Source organism: Grosmannia clavigera, assembly GCF_000143105.1.
Source record: "Grosmannia clavigera kw1407 unplaced genomic scaffold GCSC_156, whole genome shotgun sequence".
Lineage (NCBI taxonomy): Eukaryota > Fungi > Ascomycota > Sordariomycetes > Ophiostomatales > Ophiostomataceae > Leptographium > Leptographium clavigerum.
In genome coordinates this window covers 743,785-768,929 of record NW_014040784.1, presented here as the reverse complement: position 1 = coordinate 768,929, position 25,145 = coordinate 743,785, and the positions used below count along the sequence as shown (strand labels likewise).

Genomic DNA, 25,145 nt, shown 5'->3' with positions numbered 1-25,145 from the left:
ATGGTTAGCCACGAAGCAAGAATGTCACGTCGGCAGTTGCATGGCTGTTGGCTATGACATGCGCTTGGGCCAAGGAGGGGGGCTGCTTGGACATCACTGAGGCCAGATTGGCACAGCAATTGCCGATCGTATGTCCCGGCGTCTCCTTGGCACAAGGGGCTGTTCACAAGCGTTGTGCACGCGTCACGTGATGTGCAGGGCGCGCGGAACCACTCCCGAAGACGCTAAGCTGCCGACGGTTCCCCGCGGGGTCCTTCCCCATGGGGAAGAAGCCAATTTCGCTTATTAGACGGGGCTGTGAGAGGCTGTCGTTGTCTCTCTTTCCATGTTCCGATGTCTGTTTTTTCTGTTCTCTTCGTGTTCTGTTTTTGTCGTATTGCATTTTCGACTGGGCCAAGTGGTCTGTACGATGGAGCCGACTGTTGAACATCACGCCGACGGTGGCCACCATATCTCGCACATTGTCGAGCACATCGCCATAGATGCCGGCTCCAAGAGCCATCACGGCCTCGGACTGTGGCCGCCACCGTCCAGCGATCCGCGGGACCCGTTGCGGTGGCCACGCAGCGGCAAGCTGCTGGCCCTCGTCGTCACCACCTTCTTCAATTTTGTCGGCAACTTTGCCAATGCCGGTCTCTCGGTCGCGACTGTGCTGCTCGAGATGCAGTTCCACAAGTCCGGCCAGGAGATCAACAAGCTGCTGACTGTGCGTCTGCTCTACTTCTGGATGAACGAGTTCGCATGCTGACGGCCCAGTTCAACTTCCTCCTCCTCGGCATCGGCAACCTGGTCTGGGTGCCACTGTCGGTCAAATTCGGCAAGCGTCCGATGCTGTTAATCTCCTCGACCATCATGTTTGCCACCCTTCTCTGGGCGGCCAAGGCCACGACATTCAACCAGCTGCTGGCCTCTCGATGCATCCTAGGCTTTGCATCTGCCGCTGGCGAGGTATGTCTTTGTGACACGGAAAAAAAGAAAAAAAAGAAAAAAAAGAAAGAGAAAGAAAGAAAGAAAGAAAGAAAGAAAGAAAGAAAGAAAGAAAGAAAGAAAGAAAGAAAGAAAGAAAGAAAGAAAGAAAGAAAGAAAGAAAAAGAACCGATTTACTCACCATCTTCTCAGAGCATCCTCCCCGGCATCGTGTCCGACATGTTCTTCCTGCACGAGCGAGGAGCGATGATGGCCATGTCAGTGACCAGCCGTGTAATGTGTCGTGCCTCCAACACTGGCTAACCCCTTCGTAGCTATGTCATCTTCATCTCGTGCGGCTCGGCAGTCGGCCCCCTGATCGCCGGCTTCGTCGTCCAGGACAGCCCGGGAACGTGGCGGGACTACGAATGGGTATCTGCCTCCCTGGCCGGCTTCACCCTCGTCGCCATCTTCTTCTTTTATCCCGAATCCTCCTTCATTCGACCGTCAACCGACGAGGACACACCCTCTGGCTCTTTCGACCTCGCCAGCGACCCGGCCAAGAAGGAAGAGCTTGACGGCATGTCCAGCCGGGTCGAGAATGCCGTGCCAGCCGCTGCTGCCGTCGCTGTCGGCACCGTCCCGGTCGTTCCCATCTCGTACCCGCGTGTCTGGACGTCCTTTTTCAAGATCAACCCCCTCGTGCGGCTCCATCGCGCCTTTGCCATGCCGTTTGCCTTTGTCCTCTGCGTGCCCGTGCTCTGGACCATCTTTATCTACGGCAGCTCTCTGGCGGCGCAGGTCATCATGATGTAAGCAACGTCCCGGCAGCTCTTCCGGCTCTTACTGTCTGGTCGCTAACATCGACTAGCTTCTCCTTCCCGTCGCTGCTCCTGGCCCCACCGTATCTCTTTGCCGCCAGCAGCGTCGGGCTCATGCAGATCGCGGCCCTCATCGGCTTCGTCTTTGCCTGCTACGGCGGCGGCTACATCTCGGACGTGATCACGGCTCGGCTCATCATCCGCAACCGCGGCACCTTTGTGCCCGAGCAGCGCCTCGTCTCCATCCTGCCCGGCTGCTTCATCGGCCCGGCCGGCTGCATCCTGATCGCGTTCGCCTGCGACCGGTCGCTGCACTGGTCCGCCATCGCCGTCGGCTTCGGCATGGTCTCGTTTGGGACCGTCTACGCGCCCAACATCGCCATGACCTATCTGCTTGACTGCTATCCCGAGTTCTCCCAGGAGATCCTCGTGGCCGTCAACGTGGTCAAGAACCTGGTCGCCTTCCTGTTTCTGTACGTGGCCGTCGACTGGATCAAGTCCCAGGGCTGGATCCAGGTGTACATGATCATGTTCATGGTCGTCACCCTACCCCTTCTCCTCGCCATCCCGCTCTACTATTTCGGGCGCAGGGCGCGGGAGGCGTTTGACCGTGTGATTGTGCGGGTCCCTGGACCGCTGGAATACTTTTTCTAGTTGTCTGTCTCGTGTGGCTTGGTCTTGTACAGTTCGAGCTAGACAAGTTGAGGAGCATGGGCTGACATGAAGACCTGATTGTGATAACAGTGGGCCGCATGCATCATCTGCAGCATAACTCTGTCAGCTCGTGCAGATCACATTGCATTGTAAGCACCACAAACGATGTATCTACACGTCCACGTAGGATGCAACGGACTTGTCACCTCCGTGTCCAAAGACGTATTTCGCCACCTTCACCGGCCTCCACCTGTCGGTGTCACTATTTTATGGGGGGAGGCAAATTTGCCCAGATTATGACCACCCTAACCGCCACTCCTTTCTTCATCTCACTCCACAGAGATCTGCCCTGCCACTATCACCAAGCCTGCTCCGTGCGGACAGGGGCGCCTACCCCTCACGCCTTCTTCGCATGACCACAAGTGGACAAAAACTAGGACCGAGAGCGTCCATTAGTGCACAGCCCCAGACTCCCTGCAATGCCGTACTGCCGGTCTGTAGACAGCCCTCAGCCTGTGCGGGAGGCTCCCCGAAGATGCCCCGCTCTCAGCCGCTAGCCAACCATGGGGCTATAAGTTCGTCCAGTCCCCGCGCCCAGTCGTTTGTCTGGTTCGGTGAGCGCTGTACAGCCGAATTAAAAATAAGACCCACGCGAACGAAACCATGCTTGCAGTAACGGCACTCCCCACGGGCGCGCGGCCGACCTCGTCCAAGGTCGAGTTCGTCGAGTATGTCGAGCAGATCGAGACGGCCGAGCAGGACGACGTCGTCGAGCACGCCATCCCTCTCGTCCTCCACGGCGAGACGGTGCTGAACGAGCTCGACAGCAGCCGGCGCCACCTCCTGCCGGGTGGCTACTTCCAGGGCGCCGATGTCGACGACTGCCAGCGCGCCATCGAGAGCAGCGCGGCCGCCTTCGAGACGTGGTCCCATGAGTCGCCCATCGCTCGACGACAGCTCCTTATGAAGCTCGCTGCTGTACGTGGATGTAGGCGTCCATGTGGCCGATCATCACTGACAGATGCTTAGCTGCTCCGCGAACGCGGAGACGAGGCCAAGGCGCTCACCCAAGCCGAGATCCACTGCTCCGAGCTCTGGGCCGATATCAACCTCCAGGGCAGCATCGGCCTCATCGAGGAGACTGCCGCCATGCTCACATCCACCGCCGTCCGAGGGTCCATGCCGCACACCGCAGCACCCGGGTCCTACGGTATGGTCTTCACCCGTCCCCTGGGCATCGTCGTCGGCATTGCGCCCTGGAACGCGCCGCTGCTCCTGGGCTTCCGTGCCGTCGTCGCCCCGGTTGCTGCTGGCAACACCGCCATTCTCAAGGTAAGCAAGCAGGCAAGCCAACCCTAACCGCGTCTCTTTGTGATGACTAATCATGTTATCTGCAGGGTTCCGAGCTCAGTCCGAGAACACACTACTTCATCGCCAACCTGTTTGTTGAGGCGGGCTTCCCGGCCGGCGTGGTCAACTTCGTGCTGCACCGGCCAGAAGATGCGTCTGACGTGGTCGACGTTTTGATCAAGCACCCGGCTGTGCGCAAGATCAACTTCACCGGCTCGACTGCTGTCGGCCGGATCGTCGCCCAGAAGGCCGGACAGGCCTTGAAGCCGGTGCTGTTGGAGCTGGGCGGCAAGAACGCGGCCATTGTTCTGGAGGACGCCGATCTGCCGAGGGCTGCAGAGGCCGTCCTCATGGGGGCCTCTTTGAATGTGGGTTTTTTTTTTCTTTTTTTTCTCCTTTCTTTTTCTAATACTCTTTCCCCCCACTCCCCTTTTTTCCTTTTCTCCTTTCTCCTTCCCCTGGTCCTTCCCCCTTCTCCTCCCCCCATCCTCCCCTCCCCGCTGACCGTCACAGAACGGCCAGATCTGCATGTCGACCGACCTCGTCGTCGTCGTCCGCGCGGTCGCCGACGCCTTCAAGGCCGAGCTGCAGAAGGCACTCCGGCAGATTGACGGGACCAGCTGGACGGTCATCTCGCCACGCAGCGCGGCCAAGCTCGAGGGCCTGGTGGCTGACGCGGTCAGCAAGGGCGCGACGGTGCTGTCGACGGCGACAGCGGGCAGCCGGAGCGGACTGCCGCCGCCACCACAGGACCTCCCCTTCCGTCTGGTCGAGGACCTCACGCCGGCGATGCACTACTTTGCCGAGGAGTCGTTTGGGCCGATGCTCGGACTCGTCGTGGTCGAGGATGAGGCCGCGGCCGAGCGCGTCGTCAACGCGTCCGAGTATGGTCTCTCGGCCGCCGTCTGGTCGCGCAACCACCACCGGGCCCTCGAGCTCGCCCGCCGCCTCGACGTTGGCGCTGTCCACATCAACGCGCCTACTGTCCACGACGAGGCTACCCTGCCGCACGGCGGCAGCAAGTCTAGCGGCTTTGGCCGCTTCGGCGCCGAGTGGGGCCTCCTCGAGTTCTCCCAGTCCCAGACCGTCATCCTGCACGCATAGGCCGGCCCTCCTCGAACACAGAACGGCTGTGCTTGCTGTAACGAATAATGCCTCTCCTATGTATACACTAAGAAGTTGCTAAATAGCCCTGAGCATACCATGATGTTTCGTAAACCACAAGATCATTCATCTATGTAAGGATCGGGAGAGGTGGAATGGGATGTATGGGAGAAACAGAAAATGCCCAGATGCCATGGAATCTAGTGAACAAGACGCAAGAAGAATGTACCAGAAATGCGAAGAAATCGGAAGAGAACAAACAAGTAAAAACAGCGGGCTGACAAAAAGCAGCAGGCTGTCGAGCGCATGAAGCCCCCCATCCCCTCCCTTCCCTCTCTATGCATAACAAATTCGTAGATCCTCCTACTCATTGGGAGACAGATATGCCCCAAACCTGTCTGGTCAGTATACGTTGCACGCTTCACACACGCTGACATCGCACACACACTCACCCGATTATCACGTAGCACGCGCACATCAGCGCTCCCTTGAGCCCGCATGTCCGCAACTTTCGGTCGCCGTCGCTTGAGACCAGCAGGCCGACCAGCAGGGCGGTGCCGACCAGTGCGGACATCTCAAAGAAGCTAAAGGTGAGCGACAGGTTGCGGTTGAGGATCCAGCCGGCACCAACCGTCAACGGTGTGACGCAGAGGGCGATCTGGATGGATGACCCGATCGCCACCGAGATGGCCAGGTCCAGCTTGTCGCGCATCGCCACCGACACCACCGTCACGTACTCGGCAATGTTGCCGACGATCGGCAGGATGATCAGCCCGATCACCGACTCCGACAGGTGGCCCTGATGTGTCACCGCGTCGATCGTGTCCACGAGAAACTCGGCGTTGACCGACATCAGCCCCGATGCCACCATCAGCACTATCACCGACATCATGAACTCGCCCGCCGGACGTGGACGCCGCACCGGCACCGGCCGCGCGTCGTTGCTGTCCAGGCTTGTCCGGCTCTCTCGCATGATCTGCAGCGCCGCCAGTCCCGATCGCATCAACCCCGGGCCGCCGAGCCCGCCGAAGCCGGCCATCCCAGCATGTCCCGGCACACCTGCTGTGCTGCCCGTCGTGGTGTATGCACCTGCCACCCCCGACATGCCCACCGGCACGCCCGAGACCGAGGCCGCCCGACCTGGCCGCACCTGCAGTGACTCGATCGACATGTTGCGCGTGTGTCCCGATCGCGACGGCGGTGGCAGCGGCGGTGATGGCGGTGGCGGCTGCATCTGCATCTGGAACGGCTGCGAGCGCAGCGATGATGGTGGCCGCGTGTGCGAGTTGGTGCGCGACCGTGACCGCGGCATAAACGTTTGTGTCCGTCCGCTGGTGTAGACGGCCCCGTCGTTGGGGCGTCCACGGCCCTCCAAGGCCAGGTCGCCCTCGTGGCTACCGGTCGCCGCGTCTGTAGCTGCGTTTAGGTCAAAGCGGTCCATCTCGATCTGGCTGAATGGCGTCAGCACCGGCAGGACCTTGTTGGCCACGTCACGGACGGATGCCGTCGTCATCGTCGATGCCGTCGTGGCTGTCGTGGCCGTCTCGTAGCCCTCGTCGGCAAAGCGGATCGTCCGCGCCTGGTTCATGTTGCTGATCGCGTGTCCGTTGGCGACGATCATCGGCGGTTGCATCTCTGTCATGCTCATGGGAATGCCGTTACCATTGCCATCGCTTTCAATATCGTAGTCGGACGGGACGTCAGTGTTCCGGACCGGACGCGCCCTGAGCTCGTGTACAAAGTACAGCAGGTAGATCAGCAGCACCATCAGCGACGACACCCGGCTCATCTTGAGCGTCGCCTTGGACACCTTTGTGTGGTCGAAAGTGTAACCAAAGGCAGTCTGTCGCTTAGTCAGCAGGTGAACAAACAGGACAATGAGCCAAAGCAAAACGGGGCCAAAAAACGTACCGGCATCAAAAAGACAAAGACGGAGGCGAAAAGCAGCGAGCTGAGCAGCTGCGTCTCGGCCGTGTTGTAGACCGGCTCATTGTCGCTCAAGCCGGTGGCCAGGAGAGCCGTGCCCAGGATCAGCAGGCTGTTGACCAGGATCGAGCCCAGAATGGACGCCTGCACGACACGGATGTGATTGTTCACGAGGGCGACACTGTCGGGGTGGAGCTCGTCAGTAGGGAACGAAGAAAGAGGGTGGCCTGACCGGAAGGCTCACATACTAAGACAGCATTAGCACGAGCGTGAAAGAGGGAAAACAGAGCCAGAAGACGTACAAGAGGATCAACTCGACCAAGTTGCCGAGGCTGATGTTCAGCAGGGCGCCGACCGCGTCGCCGGCATCGCTGGCCACCCGCTCGGTCGCAGCCGTCAGCAGCGACGACAGCGGGATGACCGCAATCGCGTTGGACGTGAACACGGCAATGGGGTTCATGTGTGTCAGGTATGCCACCATGCCGATGGGCACGAAGACGAGCAGCAGGTTGAGCCACGAGGACAGAATCATCTCGCGGAAGGACTCCATGCAGGAGATTGGCACGTCATCGTACGCGTGCAGCTGTCGCTGTTGCTGATTTTGCTGATGTTGCTGCTGATGTTGCTGCTGCTGCTCCTCACACGCCTGCGGCACGCGATCCCGCAGCTGGCGGTAGCCACGGTCAGACTGCGCTCGGAAGAAGCGCAGAACCCGCCGGATGGCTCCTTCGGCACGCGGTCGAGCACGGCCGCTGCTCGGCCTGTCTCGCTCTCTGTCCCCGTAGCCCCCGTGGCTGCGGCCTATTGCCGGTCGCGCGCCCATGCGTATGTCGTCGTCGTCGTCTTCCCGCATGCTGCTGCTGCTCTCGCCGCCATAGTCGAGTGTCGTGGCAGCATTGGCGTCCATGGATGTGGGTCGAAGAGACCACGTGAAGCCGTCGATAGGTCGGAAGGGAAAGGGAAGAACAAGAGACGGCAGGAAAACGCGGTCGAGTTCGGGTTCGAGACGAGGTCACTGAATCGGCGGCCGGCTCGTTCGTGTGTCGTTTGTGGCCGAATTGCTCGCAATGACGGGAATTGCAATCAATGGCCAAATGCAATGCCCAAAATTGCAAAATGCGTGCGTATGCCATTTGACCCTCCCCTGCTGGCCCGTTTAGGGGGAAGCGGCATGGGGACAGCCACCTGTGCCTTCCTTCCCCTAAAGAATCCACTCCTCATATGGATAAATCCTGTACGGAGTCACTACGATACCAAGACTTTGACAGCGCTTCACCATTGCTAGTCTGTCTGTCATAAAGATGTCCCTGCCGCTATGCCCAAACAGTCTAGGCTAATTTCCCGCCCAACAACGTAAAACCGGAATGCCGCCTACGAATTCGTAAGCAAAAGGTCCGTTGGTGGGGCACAGCGTCAAATTCGCAACTTCATCCTTGCTGATCCGTTATCCTCGTCCTGGTCGTATGTACTCCGTACAGCCGAACAATAACATTACAATTCCACCCGATCCCTTATTCCAAGCTCATCTGGGCCTCGTCACCGATGCCCCAGCTCCCCACCCGAGGCTCATGCAGCTTCACCCCGGCGCTGGAGCTCAGCATTGCCGCGTCCTCTTCGCCCATACCGTCGCCGTCCCGCCTTGCGTTAGTCGACATGGCCATCGCCGTGGCCGTCGTCGTTACCGTGGGTGCCGCCGAACCCCGCACGCTGGCATCCGTTACCCGCCGTCGCAGAGACGGCCTCTTGCGCCCGGACCTCGATGACGTCGACATCAGCGATATGGCATCGGTGTCCACTTCGTCATGGTCGCCGCTGCTGTCACCGCTCTTCCGCTTTTCCAGAGTACCGTTAGCACCCATCCAGGCCGTCGCAATTCCCGAATGTGACGGTGCCGGCGACGACCCCCGCGCTTGTGGTGTCGACTGCTGCGACGACAGTGTCGGCGTCGACATGTTGGCCTCACTGTCGGGCGTGAGCGAATCCTCGGCGTCCACCTCGACGAGCTCGGCATCCCGATACCACTTCCGCCGGCGCGTCCATCGGTTCCAGCTGTCTTGGCCTCGCCGCCCGTTTTGCCACTGCAAATGTCAGTCGTCTGTCTCCAGAGCATCACGTTCGTCCGCAGCAGATTTCCCCTCTCACCTTGTTGTCGTAGTACACCCATCCCATCCGTCCACCATCACCGTCGTAGTCCCACGTGTCGGTGTGCTCGCCAAACGCCCCGGTTTTCTCGATCCGCACCGCGTCATCGACGACCCCATCAACACGCCACCGACTGCCCTCCACCCATCGCCAGCACATCTTGCTGCCGTCCTCCACCTCGGGCAGCTCAAAGTCGTCCTTGGAAGGCACTGCATTGTTGTGCTCGTCTGTCCAAGACGGCCGCTCGTATGTAAACAGACTCGTCGTCCATCCCAGGCCCACCCACCGCCTCTGGTTCTCATACAAGATGAATGTGAACCGCACGCCCGCGTCGTGACCCGCCCTGGCCCTCCTAATGGCCTTTGTGAGCTCCGACTCGCGCGGCGTCGATGGTCCTCGAGGACGTCGTGTGCTTGACAGTTTGGACTGCACCGCTGCCGCTGCCGCTGCCGGCGTCGCTCCTGACTCGGCAAGCGCATCGGGGCCACCGGCGGTCACGTACGACGGAGCCTTTGTCGCCTTTACAGGCGCATCGAACTCCAGGCCGGTCACCAACGCTGCCCCCCTCCTCACCGTTGCGCTTCGCCACAGTATCGTCCGGCTTACGCGCATGGCCTGCGAGTGCCACGTCAAGATGACCGTGCCAAAGACCAGAATTGTACGTCGAGTGGTGATAATACGCAGTGGTGGCAGCGTTAGGGAGAACCAGATGGGTGTGCAGAGAAGAATGCGCACAAAGAGGACCGTCAGGGCCGGTCGTGTCGTTGCGCTGATGGGTGTGGATTGCGTTGACAGGAAGTCTGTCAGCTCTAGCAGCGGCTCCAACAGCAGGTTACAGCGGGCCGTGAACTCCTTCAGCGTCCCCACAATCTCGTCCAGCGTCTTTTGGTGGCGCGTATGCGTGACAACCTCCGAGACATTGCGCTGATGTCCAGAAGCGTTGGCCGGAGCAAGACTGCCACTGTGGCTGCCCTTGCTGGCAGACTTTGTGCTCGCGCCAGAGCTGTCGATGCTCTGGTTCTTTGCCCTCGATCTGCTCTTGGTCGAAGCCGCATCGCGCCCGGTCTTTGACGCTGTGCCGTTTGCGCCACCGGCGCCGTAGCCAAAAAAGAAGTAGCTGAGGCCACCACCAAGCATTCCGCTGTTGCTGCTGTTGCTGCTGCTGCTATCTTTTCCGCTGCTTTCAGTTGCAGCATCTTCCGTGCTCCAGCCGCTGCTGGAAAGGGGGCTGTAGCGCCGGCCGTACATGCCTGCGATCAGTGTGAGAACAAGCAGTATGGGACCAGCCGCACGGATGACAGAGTCGCCGTACAGCACAAGCCCCCACCAGACAAGCACCATCACAAAGCTCTCCCAGGCATCACCCGTGGTCCAGCTGAGCAGTCCGGCAAGCTTGTTGAGGGGCAGCAGGTATGGGTGGCTGTAGGCGAGCGCACGAGTGATCTGTGGAGGTGTCGCAAGCAGTAACGGCGACTTTTGGTGGACGAGGATGACGCTGCGCCGTTTCGCTGCTGAAGAAGCTGTCGAGGCTCCAGACAGGGCGGCTACGGGGGAAAAGGTCGCGTAGGTGGGCTTTGGCGCATAGGGGTCGTTGCCGTCGTTGTTAGCCGACATCGACGAGGAGCCAGGACTGGACGGGCCATGGCGGTCTGCCGAATCGGGATGGAGGAAAGATGTTCGAGGAGCGGACATGGAGAGCCACGGCGTATCCTAATTCGAGGGGAGATGACGAAGGAAGAGATTGATCAGCCCGTATTCAAAAGAGAACTGGCCGTGTGAGGCCGCATGAGATACCGACAGGTGCGGTGGTGGTGGTGTGGTAGCGGTATGTAGCAGGGACGGGAATGGGCACAGATGGAAGACGCAGAAATGAAAAGGCAAAAGGTACAAAGGAGGACAGAATGAGAATCCGCGAGAGCCAGTTTAGCCAGCTTTTGCAAAAAGCGACTGACGTCGTTGGCGCCGAAGTTGCCTTGCGAGAGACCCACTTTTACCAGCCAATTTACCCTGCAGCACGTTGAGGAAAGACCACAGCAGCCCAGAATGCGGAGAAAGCAGGAGGTGCGACAGGGCGCCTCGGTACCTCGCATGCAACAGGAAAGGATGCCCACGATGTGCTACCAGGACCGGAAGGAGCGAGATGGAAAGAAGAAGACGGTAAAGAAGAAAAGAGAAAGATAATGTAGGAAGGAGAACTCACCAGAGCAGCCATTAACACGGCAATGTGAGACGAGAGCAAAAATGATTAAGCCTACAGCTCCGCTAATTTATAGAGGACACCACGTCATGGGCAGCTGGGTCGTAGGCAGGCGCGTTTATGGGTGTGGCGTGCGAGGTCGGATGCGTGGGGCCAACCCGAATGAGGAAGACCGCACGTGCACAGGAGAGCGATGAAGAAGAAAGAACACGCGCCGAGATTGATATAGTGTCAGGAGTGCTCGTGATAGCGTTTGGCAGGATAGCGAAAAAAGAGGCAATTTCGAACCCGAGCTAAGGGGGTATGGGATATTGGACAGCCACGGAACGAAAGCAACGCCTCGGCCGCGACTGCCGTCCCTTTGGGTGCCAACTCCTTCGCTGCGCACGTGAACAGTTGGGAGCGGCCAATAGACGGCCCGGATTTACCTGTAACGCTTTGCATGTGACTGCAATAGTCGCGAGAACAGCAGGTGTCAGCTATTTTGTATAAAAGCGGTCAGATCCCATCATTTTCTCCCATTCTATTCGCTTCCCGGCGCACTGTCGACTCCTCATCGACTCTTTTGCAAATACAGTTTGCCCCTCTTGCGTCTGATCCACTAAATTCCCGCGATCCACACTGTCCGGATCAGTCAATGGTTACCGTCGCAAATTTGTTCACACAAAGCCTAGACTGTCTGTAAATTACCTATTAGCGAATTGAAAAGAAGGGAGGTAGTTATGCCTGCCATCTTACCCTCGAACAGCATCATTGCCGCTGTCTCCGTCGTACCGCACGCTTGAATTCTTTTCCCCCACCCACTTGCAGAATCGCCGTGCCTGAATGCGAGCCGGTACTGTTCGATTATCTGCTGCAATGTATTGCGAGCGAAACTGCAACCGCTGCACCCGCTTCTGTGCTGTCTGCAGCCTTACCACACACGCACTTTCTTTGCCACCCTGCTCCATGCCTATAGACTCTACCTCCCGCGGATCGACCCGAATCTCAATGTCGGGCTTGGCCGGCTTCGGTTTCGATTTTTTTCTGGCGACATCCCTCCGTTTGGCCTTGGAGGTAGAACGGGTTGCATCGCAGTCTTATAAAAACAGACATTCCGTCCAAGTCCCGACTGCGTCCTTCCAGTATGCCCTCTTCGACGTTCTCCATTAAACGTATTAGTCGGCCAGAGTCTGTACCTGACCATAGACGGCTTGAGCCGAGCCAGTAGACCTGGACGAGGAATTCTTGACCGGGCATAGCAGCTTCATTGAACACTGGGTATTGCTCGACAAAACCGGATGGCGAAGGCTGTCGTTCCGGATTTGGGGTACCTGATGGGGTCAATGCAAAGATCCCGTCGTCGTCTGGTGGGTCTGATGGGCTGTTGGCGAAGCGGGCCTTCCGTGGCATCCGTATTCGACAGTGTCGCCGTGGGTAAAACGGCGTCTCCTGGTTACCCCTTCAACGTCAACAATAGTGTCGTTTGAAGTGCTTGCCACAGATTTGGCAGGAGAGACAGCATTGCGCAGTTTTGGAAGAGGACGGGTATCTCCAGGTAGCTCCTGTTGAATCTGCACTGTGATACCATGGTTGCCTTCTGATGACTCGGGCTCTTTGCTGCCCTCGGTCATATATGGTCCATTAACGGTATCATCATCTATCGTCCCAACAACCAGCAGTTGCTCGAGAGCAGAATCGGATAAACTACATCCCTCGTCTGGTTCGGATATGTTAACCGTGTTCTTGGCTTGAGTAACATTAAAAGTCAATTGGGAAGGTATACAATTCTTAGTCATGAGTTTATCCAATGCTTGGAGGTCCTGGCGTGTTCGAATTTGGCCGTACAAGTCCAGAGCCTCGTCAACATCCCCGATTTCGCGGAGAGCTTCTGGGTTCTGACTGAATAACATGAGCGACCGAAGCGGAACCGAAGCGTTTCGTGGAGTCCTGAGGGCAGCATCAGCACACACAGCAAGTCTGCCCAGATATATCGCACTTACCCGCTGATAACTACAGCAGGGGCCGATCTATCATTTGTTGTCTCTTCACCTTCGCTGATCGGCAAATCCCAGCCAAAGTGCTGGACAAATGCCTTATTGACATGAACATTTCGTGTCGTTGGCGACATTTCCATCTCGTGATGTCCCTCGAATTCAGATGACAAATTGTTGTGAGGGGGGAATCCAATATCGGCATAATACGGTAGCACCATGGCGATGCATGACTCCTCAGTTTCATCAGACTTGCTCATGTAAAGCATGCCGGGGGTCGGAAGGAAGATGTTGCTAGGCACGCTTTTGGTAAGCGGCGAGTGAGCAACGTCGGAAGCAGAGAACGCCTCCTCCCCCGAATCTTCCTTTATATCTAGCATTTCAAACCCCGAATCATTGTCCGGTGTAGTGTTGTCATCTGAGTTTGGTGAGTTGAATCGAGCTTTTTTGGGAGCGCCTTTATCTAGCCTCCCCGTGCCAATCACAGTCTTAGCCTCGTCTATGTGCCGTTTGCCATGATGTAGCTTTTCAGGCATGGCTAGGCCGTTCACTTTGAGGTGGGTAGAACTTTTGCTTTCCATCCTACAACTCTCGAAAGTTCTCATAGAGTGCCAGAGAAAGCTTGTGCGGTGGCTTAGACTCTTTCTGTGAAAATGGTCAAGCTAGTTGTCTGTATCTGATGCTTGACCGAAAGCGGCCTTCAAACTTTGGTGTGTTATCTAGCATTCGACAATAGGGCTGCTAGTTGGGTTTGACGATATTGACTGGTCGTCTTGAGGCGGGGTTCCTTGCAGTTGGCGCAGTTAAGGTGGAAATGAGGTCTATATCACGAGATTTTGTCACGGAAGGTGTAAATATCATCGGGCTAAACAGTGTTGTCAATGATGCGCAGTAAATACCAGTATTTAAGGATGTGCCTCGTAGCATTCGCTGCACTTTGCTCAATCCGGAACAATGAAAGAGAAAGCGGTGCAGACAAATTTGGCCAAGGCCCTCTTGCTCTGAGGGACAAGTGAGCTTGCAGCTAATAATCTACTGATCACGTTATGTATAGTAGACAACCAAACAGAAGCTCTTACCAAGCCAATCAAAACGCCCTCTCGTTTGTATACAATAGCAATCTCACTCGCACACCACTGCCATGAAAAAATCCACGACGATCACAAACTGCTTCTGTGACCTTTTACTTATGAGGTTCCCTAGTTGTGTGAGTAGGTGCACATTGTACTCGTAGACCATGTCGTCACATTCACGGCAAATATTGACTCGATTTCAATCGCGGAATTTTGACTTAATACGTCCGTGGAGCAAACGGCGTCTCAGGACCCCGTGCCACGGATTGGGGAAGTTAAGTAGTGCATATGGCAGCTCTTCGCGGTAATCTTTTTAAAAGGCGAAACGCGGCATTCTTATTCGACAAACCCGTGTTGTTCGCGTCTGCCAACAGAGGTGCATTTTTACCTGATGGCTGATTCGGTCGCGTCCCTGGTGCTCGTGATTGTAATAACGGTTGGTGTTCTGTGTTTGCAGTGTTGTCATGCGTCATTTTGTCGTAAGAGTCCAAAAGTCATTTCACGACTTGCAATATTGTCCAAGTACTCCGTACTAGCTGTTACTAAATAGTTGTTGAAAACTGTGATGTATAATGTTCAATTTTTTAACAGCTTTGAAACAGTGATTGCTGTGCTGTGCAGCAAGTAATACATAATCCCCAAACAGACATCTTTCCCCCCCCTTCTTGATCTTTGAGCCGGATATAATGTGGACCACAAAGGTGCTGTGTGGGCTTAGTTGCGGTTGCGAAAACCTAAAAGAAAACATTCAAACTTTTTTCGACAATGTCAATGCGGTTCAGGCCTGCCGGTTGCAGAGCTCACCTTACCTGAGTTCTTTTGTGCGGGGTTTTGCCGATATGCTTGTTGCCGAATTCACCAAGTATTTCGGCTTCTTCATGGAGGGGAGCGCTCGCCTACTCCCGCTCCAATAATGTAGATCCACGCCTATAAGTGTGGTTTGGCAAACTTAACCCTTAATGTGGATAGCGGTTGTGACAAGCTACCCCTAGCCTGTGCTACAAAGAGGCCGCTGGCGAATATCATCCAGACTTGTTCTATGGGAGGGTGCAGTGCTGTTCTCACTTCAAAGCACATTATCGATTGGCTTTTTGTGCCGTTGTTTTCTGGTCTTAGCTTGGTGAGTGCCTTTAATGTTTTTTTTTTGACAACCTTGTGAATGCTGTGTCACTTCTGCCGGACGCAGCACTCAAAATTATGTGCACATCACTAATGATCTGCCTCTAGAGAGCACGATCTAGAGAGCACAATAAACTCATAGGACCATAGCTAAGCATGGGGTAATCAAGATTAACGGGAAAACATGATATTTTTAATGTAGGGTTTTCAACAAAATCCGAGGTTTCCTTCGTTATTGTCGTTTTCCTAACTAACTTCATTGCCACAGAGCTCTGGAAGTGATAAAACATGGCAGAAATTCTGGATCATACTGCAAAGCAGCCTGAAATTACGACACCTGCGAGAACAGCAGACCGTCTCTTCGAAGAAAACCATGATTGGCAAATCAGCCTTATTCGTTATCGCGCTAACTCTTATTCTCTGGGTGTTCATAAAACACCAGACAGCACACTAGACAGCAGTCTTGTACGACTGTACAATGTTTTGAAAGTAGACTTAGTTACATAACCCTTCCTACCACGATGTAAGGTATAGAGATCCCTACTTTTGGACATAGTGCAGTGGGTATAACAGTTCTCAATGGCTATGAGATCGGTTGCGATTTCCCTGCGCGAAATAATGTTACTACACACCCTTATTGCACGAAGCCGCAGCGTCGAACTCACGCCAAATCAAATAGCTTTGCAACAAAATAGAAACGCTACCGAAGCCCGCAGCAAGCGGTCCGAATCTTTCAGGTTAAAAAGATAACCGACACAGAAGACTTTATCGTGTTAAGTGCACATCAACTTGCGTGGACTGTAGAACGGGGTGCGAAAACAGAGCTGAAAGAGAAAAGTCATCATAGATATTAGAGATTAGCAGAAAATCTGGGAAGGAGAGTCCCCAGAGCCCGAGCCAGATGGCAATAAATCTCAGCTGTGAATCTTAGCACGCAGCTCTTTCTCTCTTCCCAAATGAAAGATTTTCCCAGAACAGTGAATATAATGTGTACACTGTTCTAAACACTGGCCTGCTGATAAATGCCCCCCACTCCCCATCCTCACCTCCTCACCCCCCCTCCTATCGTTTACAGTACTCTGTAAACCGAATCTTAAAAATAAATGAAATGAGTGTCTGTCAATTGTGCTTCAAGCCACTTTTGGGTTCGGGTAAGGCTGCTGGACACGACACCAAACACAATGTTCAGACGGTTGATCTGACCTCACCTAGCTTTGGCCTATCGCCGACATGTGGCTTACTGCCAAAAGGCACAGGCTCGGCCTCGAAAACGCAAGAGGGCATGCCTTTCGTGCCGTAACTCCAAGACTAAGTGCAATTTTCAGTTGCCTTGTCGCCGCTGTGGGGAAAAGGCGGCCGAGTGCGTCTACGATACGCCCAGCGCCAAAGTATCTACGCCGAGACACGGCACACGTACAAACCTTCTCGATTCTATAGCGCCGTCCATGGACTCCGAAGCAGCAATGAGTACCGACAGCAGTGTCTTTAATACTATATCAGGAGAAGACGTGGGGCCTCATTCCGGCTTGTTATTTTCTAGCAGAGGCTTCGCTATGGTCGATTTTTCTTGTGACATCATGTCCACGGATTTCAGCTATCTCCTGGGGCCAACCAACAGTGAGGCTATGCGTGGTACCACAGAGGATGGAGCCCTACTTCCTGGAGATTCGCAAAGTCCTGGCTCCCTCCTTTCTCATACCCAGTCTCGCTCTATCGACTCTCACTATGACAACCTGGGAGGCAACAGTCTCGCCATGCCATCCATGCATCCCAACTCGCTCTATAGTCCCTCGAAGACACAGACCCGCCTTCCACTGTCCCTTCCGCTGCAACAGTTTCCCGACTGCCTGACTCGCCTCCCGAGTACAGATCCAGTTCACAGGTATGGCACGCGGCTCATGGTCCAAGTGCTGCGATCCTATCCGGCCATGATGTTGCGAAGGGAGACGTTTCCACCATTCATTCACGCGCGGAACGGCCGCGGCACCCAAACTCTGCCGGCACCGCTGGCCAACTGCATGGGAATCGCACAATTGTTCGCTGGACGTTCACCAGAGACGCGTTCTTTTTTGTGGCACTCGATCCGATGTGAGAGTCAGCATGCCATGAACAACGTAAGCGACTTCTTGATGGGGATGTAGGCTTTCCAGCTGACTCTTTGTTCAGGCTTACTCTATGTCGAAGGAGGACCTCCTAGCATCCGTTCAGGTGCAGATGATCTTCTTGATCATGCGCGTCGTGGATGAGGCCATTGATCCTCCAGAGCTCAACTATGAATTGCTGTGGATCTTTAAGGTGGGCAGTCTTGTCTTCACAGACTGGGTTCCTATGGCCGCCAGCGTATGCTAAACTCACACGCAGCTTCTCTGCACACGTTTTGCAGAGGTCGGGATGCCTGATGGAGAGGCCACCATTGCAGCCAACACAGAATGGGAAGAATGGGTGCAAACAGAATCCAAGATACGGTGTGTTGAGAAAGATTACTTTCCAACTAGTGACAGTGTTTGCTAATACGAAAGCCTCCAAGGACCGCGCTCACCTTCTTTGTGATTAGTCAGATTGTTTCTGTGTATACAGGAATCAAGTGTGGACACATGGACGAGTTCCAGAGCATTCCACTCTGCTCGGCTAAGACACTGTGGGAGGCACGAACCGACGTCGATTGGGCATCGGAACGTGCCCTGACACTGCAGCGGGGTGATGGCCTCCAGACCATTGGCGATTTGATGCAGTTACAGAGCATGTGTGGAGGCTCGCAGCAGGAAAGAGCCTTGGACAGCTGGAACGCATCTGCAGACGGGTTGGGCCATTTGCTTGGCATAGCGGCGAGCATGGTGAGTTGTGCTGAGAAGAAGTCCATCGGCACTTTTTAAAGTCACGTGCAACATGGCGAGTACAAATTTTGGTATGTGCACATCGTGTATTGTGCCCTATTTCAAGCCTATCTAGAAAAACCCATCTCTCCCTTTACCACGGCACCGGTCCGTCCTTGTTAGAGAACGTTGCAGTTGGCCCGCCCGCTCCAAGCGTGGCCAGCTCCACGATGCGCTGCGCGCCGACGTCGGCACTATGGCCGTAAGGCGTGTTTGAGGTCATGCTGGTGCTGACAAGCCCGGGACATGCCGAGTTGACCATGCCGCCATCATCGGATAGGATCCGTGCGTAGTTCAGCATCAGAATGTTCACCGCCGCCTTGCTCGCGTCGTACGACTTGTAGTCGAACTTGTACCATGCCGTCTCCTTGTCTGTCGACAGTTGCAGCGAAGCCATGCTGGAGGAGACAAACACCAGCCGTGGACCTGGAGGCATCGCCCTGCGCAGCAGCGGCAGCAGCGCTTCCGTCAGCACGGCCACGCCAAACACGTTCGTCTGGAACGTCTGCTCGAACATCTCGCGCACCGGCAGCTCCTCTCGTTTGGCAAATGCAGCGCCGCTGTCCAGCAGGACCCCCGCGTTGTTCACCAGCACGTCGAGCCGCCCAAACGTGATCGCAATGGTGGCGACGGCCGCGTTAATGGACGCGTCCGATGTGACGTCCAGCTGCACGGCTGAAGCTGCGTAGCCGGCCACCGTCAGCTTGTCTGCCTCGGCCTGGCCAGTCTCGAGGCGGCGTGATCCGATAATCACATGGTAGCCGTGGTTCTTGGCCAGGCTGGTGGCCACGGCCAGACCAATGCCCTGATTGGCCCCAGTGATCAGGGCAACAGTGGTGGACTTGGAGGCCATGATTGTGTTTCGTTATTCGGTTTCGTGTGATTTTCCTCGTTATTTTTCCTCGTTCTGTTGTTTCTCTATCTTTCTTCGACACCAAAACCGCTGTTTTATATCTAGACTTTTGCTGGACCCGGGGGTCATCTACGGCCAACTTGGCCGCCGCCTGCATGCACTAGTGAACATATTCTGTAGGAAAATGTCTAGTTCAAGGAGCCTATTGGTCGGGTGGCACGGGCTTCGGGCTTGCTACAAATCGCTTTGCGAGTTGGTAGATCCTACGGCCAATTTGGCCGATGCAGGTTCACTACTAGTTCGATTACTAACACGCAATAGCACCACGTTAGAATCATCCTTCAGCTTTTGCGGCAAATGGTGTTGCTTGTGAAAACATATTTAAATTATCGTCCTATAGTCATATACTGCTCGCCTCGCAATACTCTTTGGCGGCGAGTCCTGCACTACTTTGGCTGAGACCAATCTCGTCACCGAGAACCTGGAATGCCATGGTCATGCCACTGGCTGCGTGCCATAAGATGTGGCAGTGCAGAAGCCATATCCCTTCATTGTCTGCCAAGAATCTGAGGACAGCATAACCATATGGGGGTACGTATATCGTATCTCTCTGAAGGGGGTCTACGACATTGAAAGGTCCTCCGCGGGGAAGCGTCCAGGGTGTAAAGGGATTATAATAATCCCAACCGCCCAGTCCTTCATAGGAGGCGATAACATAGAAGTCGAAGCCGTGCTAGGAATTGCTTGTTAGCACATTGTGCAACTCCCAAAGTCGCCAAGGCCTGGCTTACAAGATGGAATGAGTGGCCTTGGGTGTCGATGTTGTTGATCGTCAACTCCACCCATACGGGCTTGCTTCCAGTCCAGGGAACAAGCTGGTGGTTGTCCCACTCACTTCGAACTGTGCTAAGCAGTGGCTTTTTTTGTGGGATCCAGCTTGTGTGGTTGATGTAGCCCTTTGGGATATATTTGTTGTGGGACAAAATCTCTACCACCGAGTAGATCATGTAGAGATTATCCGGGTCCGGCAACGATGAAGTCAACACGGGCCCATGAGCTTCCCGGAGATCAAATTGGACGATGCTGGGCGAGTTCTCGTATGAAGGAACCTCCTCAGAGGGACGACCCGTGGAAGAGGCTGGCGAGATCTGGACTGATCGAGACGGGGGATCTAACATGCTGAGAACGTAGTACCTTTAGTTTTCGTTAGTCTCTTTCTGTAAATAGCCCCCAGTGGCCATCAAATCTGTGCACGTACTCGTCGTCCACGGTGATCATAAGCTCCGTGTCCGTCTGCGCAGCAGATTCGGGCCACGACAAGATGAAGTCCACTCTTTGTGCCGGGTAGAGAACGCCTATCGAGTTGGCTTCGTGCGAGACCACAGGAAGGCCGCCATCTATCTGGATTGCTTTCATTGTCCCATCTGATACCGTTGTCGATATACCACTCAGAGAGCTGGGGGATCAGCGCCAACCAATCAGACAATGACAAGCGAAAGATTGTACATACCCAACATTGATGAGCCTAAATCTGTAACGAAGCTTCTTGTCAAGGACGATAGATGGCATCTGCGTCTCGGAGCAGTTCACCGGTGCTGCAGGAACAACGTTGGAGCAATCAAAGTAGCCGCGACCGTTGATGAGAAAAGAGCTGGGGCAAGGCTCGTCGCCGTTGCTGGTCGGATCCTTGAAAACAGCAAAAATTTCCTTGCCGACGAAATGATACCAGTCGCCGATCAAGAACAGAAGTTCCTGGTCGTACTGATATGTCGACGCTTCTGCCTTGTAGGGATTGTGTATGATGAAACCTCCATACAATCCATCGGCTCGCTGTAGTTCCGAATGCGCATGGTACCTATAGCAGTTTAGAAGACAGAAAACGACGTAATTCTCAGATTCGGCTCTTACCAAAATGTTCCCGACTGGCTGTCCGTTGGAATCTCATAGACAAACTTTCCTCCCGGGGGAATAGGACACTGATTGAACCCGTCGGGACCATCCATATGATTTGCCCCTAACCAGAGACAAGAGAGTGAGCCAGACAAGAAGACCAGAGCAACTAAAACAAGAAGAAGGCCAACCTTTCATATGAAGGCCATGCCAGTGCAGGGTCAGACTCTCATCTATAGAGTTGAAAACCTCAATCACAAGAGTGTCGCCGGATCGAGCTTCGACCGTAGGACCAGGGAATTGGCCTGTAAGAGTCAGAATGGCCGCTCTTGTATTAAGAATATAGTTCTCACCATTGACAAGAATAACGTCTCTCTGAACACCATCTGGAGCTAGCCGAGCCATGGTGATGTTCCACGACAAGCGGGTGGCCTTGGCTTCGCGTGAAACATGATCCTCCGGATGAAGCACGAGCTTGATAGCTCTGTCTGATGTCGCTGGAGCCGATGATGTTGCTTCTGGCACCCGCAGCACAACCGGAGAGTATGTGATAAGGACAAAAAGAGTGGAGGTGACGGCCAGAGCCGCCAAGATGGTCAAAACTGGGACATAGAGGCTCCATCGCCACCTGGCGCGCTTGTGGACGAGGGGCTCCCCATCTTGTAATTCTTCTTCCTGCCACCCATTGTAGGAAACATCCTCAGTTTGTTCAACTCCAAGAAGCGGCGCAGCTTGCTCGGACAGAGCTACAGACGGTGTGTTCCCCTCCATATTCGCTGTTGGGGGCGGGGGAGGAGAAGGAAGGGAAGTATGGCAACTAGCAAGAATACTTTTCTTTCGGAGCTTTCAGCAGGACATACTCGGTTAACCTAACCTGGTTGCTGTCGGTCTCACGGATGGCTAGAAGGAATATTGGCCCAAGCAGCACTAATGCAGGCCGATTACGACGTTGAGATGGACGAGACGGTAATAGCACAAGTCCATGACAACGCCGGTTTTAAACAACTAGCTTTGCAAGTTAACGATTAATCCCGACAAGCTTATTGGACAGCCGACAGCGGCAGAAGCATGGCACAGGCACGTGTACCAAAGGCTGTCTCGCTATTGATCCAAATCGGGACGTGGCCGTTCACCGAGTGATGAAAGTTAGCAGCTGAGCTTTTAGCGGCGGTGTCGCGAGGTGACGATCGCCGAGGTATTTCGCAAGCGATGCCGCTAAACGACGAATGCGCTCTCGTTTCGGCGCAGCAATAATCCTTCGAGGACTCTAGTTTGTCCCGCTCTTCCGGTGGCCTCAATCCTGGCATCGTGGCAAGGAGCAGTCATGCAATTATGTGCATTCTCCGTCTGATAGGCCTGCAGGGCCGTATGCAAAGCGTGATCCCGGGTCTGTCTTCCGACTCAGACAAACAGTTTTGGAGCACAGTTGACACGTGTGCGCTGCAAGCAGCAAACTAAGTCTGCCTGCAGAACAACATCTGCAGAAGAAACTGTCCGGACGCGGACAGGGCTCCACTCTCATCCCATGTATACGAGCCGATCCCAGGAGGATCCTGGGAGGAGAAAGGAGACGCGAAGAATGGGTATATAACCAGGTCCCCGGGATGTTGGCCCGTCCTGATTGTCGGCTGTAAAACTCTCACCGATCTCAAACATCGCATTGCAGCAATGTCCAGGTTCACGCTCACAGCTCTGCTGGCCCTCGCGGCCGGCAGTGTCAACGCGGCATCGTCGCTGGCAGACATCAAGCATGTCATCATGATCATGATGGAGAATCGCTCGCTGCAGCATGTGAGTGCCGCCATTCGTCTTGGCTACAGCGGCCATGGTGCCTGCTGACCCTAAAAAACAGTACTTTGGTACGATGGCCGGTGTTCGTGGCTTTGCCGATCCCAACGTCCAGGTGAGCCCGAACACGAACAAGTCGGTCTGGTACCAGTACGTGGCCCAAAAACGCCTTTCTTTCTCTTCTCCTTGCTAACGGTCAAGGCCGGTGGACAACCTGACGACAGAAGCGGACTATCTCCTGCCGTACTGGCTTAACTACGAGAACACCGAGGAGAGCTACAACAAGAGCCAGTGCCTCTGCTCCGGTGCCAACAACTGGATCCCCACGCATCATGCGATGAACTCGGGTGCCAACGACCAGTGGGCTGTCATCGACGACCCGCAGTCCTGGGGCTACTTTAAGCGCCAGGACATTGCTTACCACTTTTCCCTGGCCGAGTCCTACACTCTGGCCGACATGTATCATGTGAGGCTACCAAAAAGAGCATCGTCCCGAGGATGGCTGACTAATACACACAGGCGGCCGTCATGACCAACACGGACCCCAACCGTTGGTACTGGCAGTCCGGCACGATCAACGTTCCCGGTGGCAAGACGCCGCTCGGCTCGGGAGGTGTGATTCTTGACGACAATCAGAGCAACGGTAAGCGGAAGAGGAATTCTAAGGAGCTAGTTTCCATTCGGTGGATAGCAGCTGATATATTCTAGGTTGCGTGGACACCGACCTCGACTGCCTTCCTCTGCAGTGGCCTGCCTTTGCCCAGTACCTCGACGAGGCCGGCGTCGACTGGCGATCGTACCAGCAGTCGTACAACTGGGCCACGAACAACGGTCTATTTTACTTTGAGGCCTTCCAGAAGGCGGAGAAGAACTCGAGCCTCTACCAGCGCGGCCTCGCCTTTGACGGAGACAACAGCCTGGACGCGTTCAAGAAGGCTGCCGCGAACGGAACTCTGCCCGAGGTCAGCTGGTGCTTTCCCCCCGGCAATCTGCAGGAGCACCCGCCCTTCACGCCGCAGGATGGAGCCTGGTGGATCAACGAGATCGTCAACGCCTCGATCCACGGCGCCAACTACAACGAGACCGTCATTCTGCTGAACTGGGACGGTGAGCAGAATGTCCAGTCCTCCCGTTGCGTGATAAGTGATAAGCTTCTGACGACTGTGCAGAGGCTGGTGGCTGGGGCGATGCCGTCATGCCGGTGATCCCACCCAACGGCACTGCTGGCGAGTGGTTCGAGGACCCCTACGGAGAGCTCGGGTACACCTGGTCTGGTCCTGGTATGTCCCGTCCGGCTCCCAGTCCAGCAGACGTTGAATCATGCTGACATGACATCCACCAGGTGTTCGCGTCCCCCTGATCATGATCTCGCCTTATACTCGCGGTGGTCACGTGTTCACCGAGCGTGGCGACCACGCTTCGATTCTTCTCTTCCTCGGTAAGGCCATGACCCGTCTTTCTCTTGACAATAATGACAATGACATTGACTTCTGACCCGTGTGCAGAGAAGTACCTTGCTGCTCGTGGCTACGACAACATTACGGCCGAGGCCCAGATGTCCGACTGGCGCCGTGAGCACGAGTCCGACCTCGTAAACGCTTTTGATTTCAAAAACGTGAGTTCCGCATCTTGCTCCGGCGAGTACAACGCTGTTTCTGACATGCAAAACAGCCCGACTTCAGCATCCCGAAACTCCCGATTCCCCAGACGCCCATCCAGGACTCCTCCGGCAACCACATCGGCCTGTACAAGGGCTACTGCAGCGCGCATTTCGGCACGTCCTGTTCCGGCAGCAAGTACTACGCCCCGTATCCGTACGGCAACCAGACCGAAGAAGAGGCGCTCTACTTTGAGGACGGCTACAAGGGTGTTCGCGGCTACCTGACCGAGGGCCGCTACCTCGTCTTTGAATCGAACGGCTACGCTCTCTCAACCAACGGCAGCAGCAAGGCGCTCACCGCCACAAAAGCCTCGGCCAAGCACGAGGATATCCAACAGCGCTGGGTCCTGCACGCTCTGGAGACCGAGGGCACCAGCTTTTACATCACCAGCGCAGCCAATGGCTACTACATCTCGCAGCAAAGCGCTCTCTCGAAGCTCGAGAGCGCCGCGGAGACGTACAACATCACGTACATGGGCAACAGCTTGTACCGGCTGCAGGAGGAGAGCGGAAAGTATCTCAACATCAACGCCAATGGCAAGCTGTCGTTTGACTCTACGCCCACCGGCTACAACGCGTACAGTGTCACCTACCATAATTGAGAAGTCGGCATTATGCGGGCAGGACTATTGCGAAGTGCAGTTGCCATCAAGGATGATGCATTAGTCCTACATTAAATGCAAATTATCTACTCCTTCATATTTAATTGGCCTTTCAGCTGTCAAGTTCTATATTTCGGACTAGGGCTACTTACCAGGCCTACGTAGTTTTTCACATCAGCCTTCGTTTAGAGAGGCCTACTTGATCTGGGAGCCC

The 25,145-nt window shown here is 55.2% G+C and overlaps 8 protein-coding genes across 8 annotated transcripts; 3 read left to right on the top strand and 5 right to left on the bottom strand.

Moving 5' to 3' along the window:
* Positions 1-409: 409 nt before the first annotated feature.
* CMQ_2184 (aldehyde dehydrogenase) lies at positions 410-4,835 on the top strand (the record flags this gene model as incomplete). Its single annotated transcript, XM_014316142.1, has 10 exons — positions 410-706; positions 757-948; positions 1,120-1,184; positions 1,242-1,718; positions 1,778-2,337; positions 2,939-2,995; positions 3,055-3,359; positions 3,411-3,713; positions 3,779-4,000; positions 4,245-4,835. The coding sequence occupies 10 exons, from the start codon at positions 410-412 to the stop codon at positions 4,833-4,835; spliced, it is 3,069 nt and encodes a 1,022-aa protein (XP_014171617.1).
* Positions 4,836-5,283: 448 nt separating this feature from the next.
* CMQ_2359 (sodium/calcium exchanger protein) lies at positions 5,284-7,668 on the bottom strand (the record flags this gene model as incomplete). The annotated part of the gene is made up of 3 exons (XM_014316317.1): positions 5,284-6,678; positions 6,747-6,942; positions 7,064-7,668. The coding sequence occupies 3 exons, from the start codon at positions 7,666-7,668 to the stop codon at positions 5,284-5,286; spliced, it is 2,196 nt and encodes a 731-aa protein (XP_014171792.1).
* A 604-nt stretch (positions 7,669-8,272) lies between these two features.
* CMQ_2108 (integral peroxisomal membrane protein) lies at positions 8,273-10,595 on the bottom strand (the record flags this gene model as incomplete). The annotated part of the gene is made up of 3 exons (XM_014316066.1): positions 8,273-8,839; positions 8,904-10,020; positions 10,150-10,595. The coding sequence occupies 3 exons, from the start codon at positions 10,593-10,595 to the stop codon at positions 8,273-8,275; spliced, it is 2,130 nt and encodes a 709-aa protein (XP_014171541.1).
* Positions 10,596-12,422: 1,827 nt separating this feature from the next.
* Positions 12,423-13,609, bottom strand: CMQ_2335 (uncharacterized protein; the record flags this gene model as incomplete). The annotated part of the gene is made up of 2 exons (XM_014316293.1): positions 12,423-13,029; positions 13,083-13,609. The coding sequence occupies 2 exons, from the start codon at positions 13,607-13,609 to the stop codon at positions 12,423-12,425; spliced, it is 1,134 nt and encodes a 377-aa protein (XP_014171768.1).
* A 3,233-nt stretch (positions 13,610-16,842) lies between these two features.
* Positions 16,843-18,138, top strand: CMQ_2071 (c6 zinc finger domain containing protein; the record flags this gene model as incomplete). Its single annotated transcript, XM_014316029.1, has 4 exons — positions 16,843-17,379; positions 17,432-17,560; positions 17,627-17,730; positions 17,793-18,138. 4 exons carry the CDS (start codon positions 16,843-16,845, stop codon positions 18,136-18,138), a joined length of 1,116 nt encoding a protein of 371 aa, XP_014171504.1.
* A 94-nt stretch (positions 18,139-18,232) lies between these two features.
* On the bottom strand, positions 18,233-18,991 carry CMQ_2304 (short chain dehydrogenase reductase; the record flags this gene model as incomplete). Its single annotated transcript, XM_014316262.1, has 1 exon — positions 18,233-18,991. One exon carries the CDS (start codon positions 18,989-18,991, stop codon positions 18,233-18,235), a length of 759 nt encoding a protein of 252 aa, XP_014171737.1.
* A 400-nt stretch (positions 18,992-19,391) lies between these two features.
* Positions 19,392-21,652, bottom strand: CMQ_2212 (iron transport multicopper oxidase fet3; the record flags this gene model as incomplete). Its single annotated transcript, XM_014316170.1, has 7 exons — positions 19,392-19,724; positions 19,783-20,185; positions 20,250-20,447; positions 20,502-20,846; positions 20,900-21,005; positions 21,073-21,186; positions 21,235-21,652. 7 exons carry the CDS (start codon positions 21,650-21,652, stop codon positions 19,392-19,394), a joined length of 1,917 nt encoding a protein of 638 aa, XP_014171645.1.
* Positions 21,653-22,549: 897 nt separating this feature from the next.
* CMQ_2236 (non-hemolytic phospholipase c) lies at positions 22,550-24,931 on the top strand (the record flags this gene model as incomplete). The annotated part of the gene is made up of 9 exons (XM_014316194.1): positions 22,550-22,672; positions 22,734-22,819; positions 22,871-23,135; positions 23,189-23,312; positions 23,378-23,776; positions 23,839-23,949; positions 24,012-24,107; positions 24,175-24,284; positions 24,341-24,931. The coding sequence occupies 9 exons, from the start codon at positions 22,550-22,552 to the stop codon at positions 24,929-24,931; spliced, it is 1,905 nt and encodes a 634-aa protein (XP_014171669.1).
* Between the last annotated feature and the right edge of the window lie 214 nt (positions 24,932-25,145).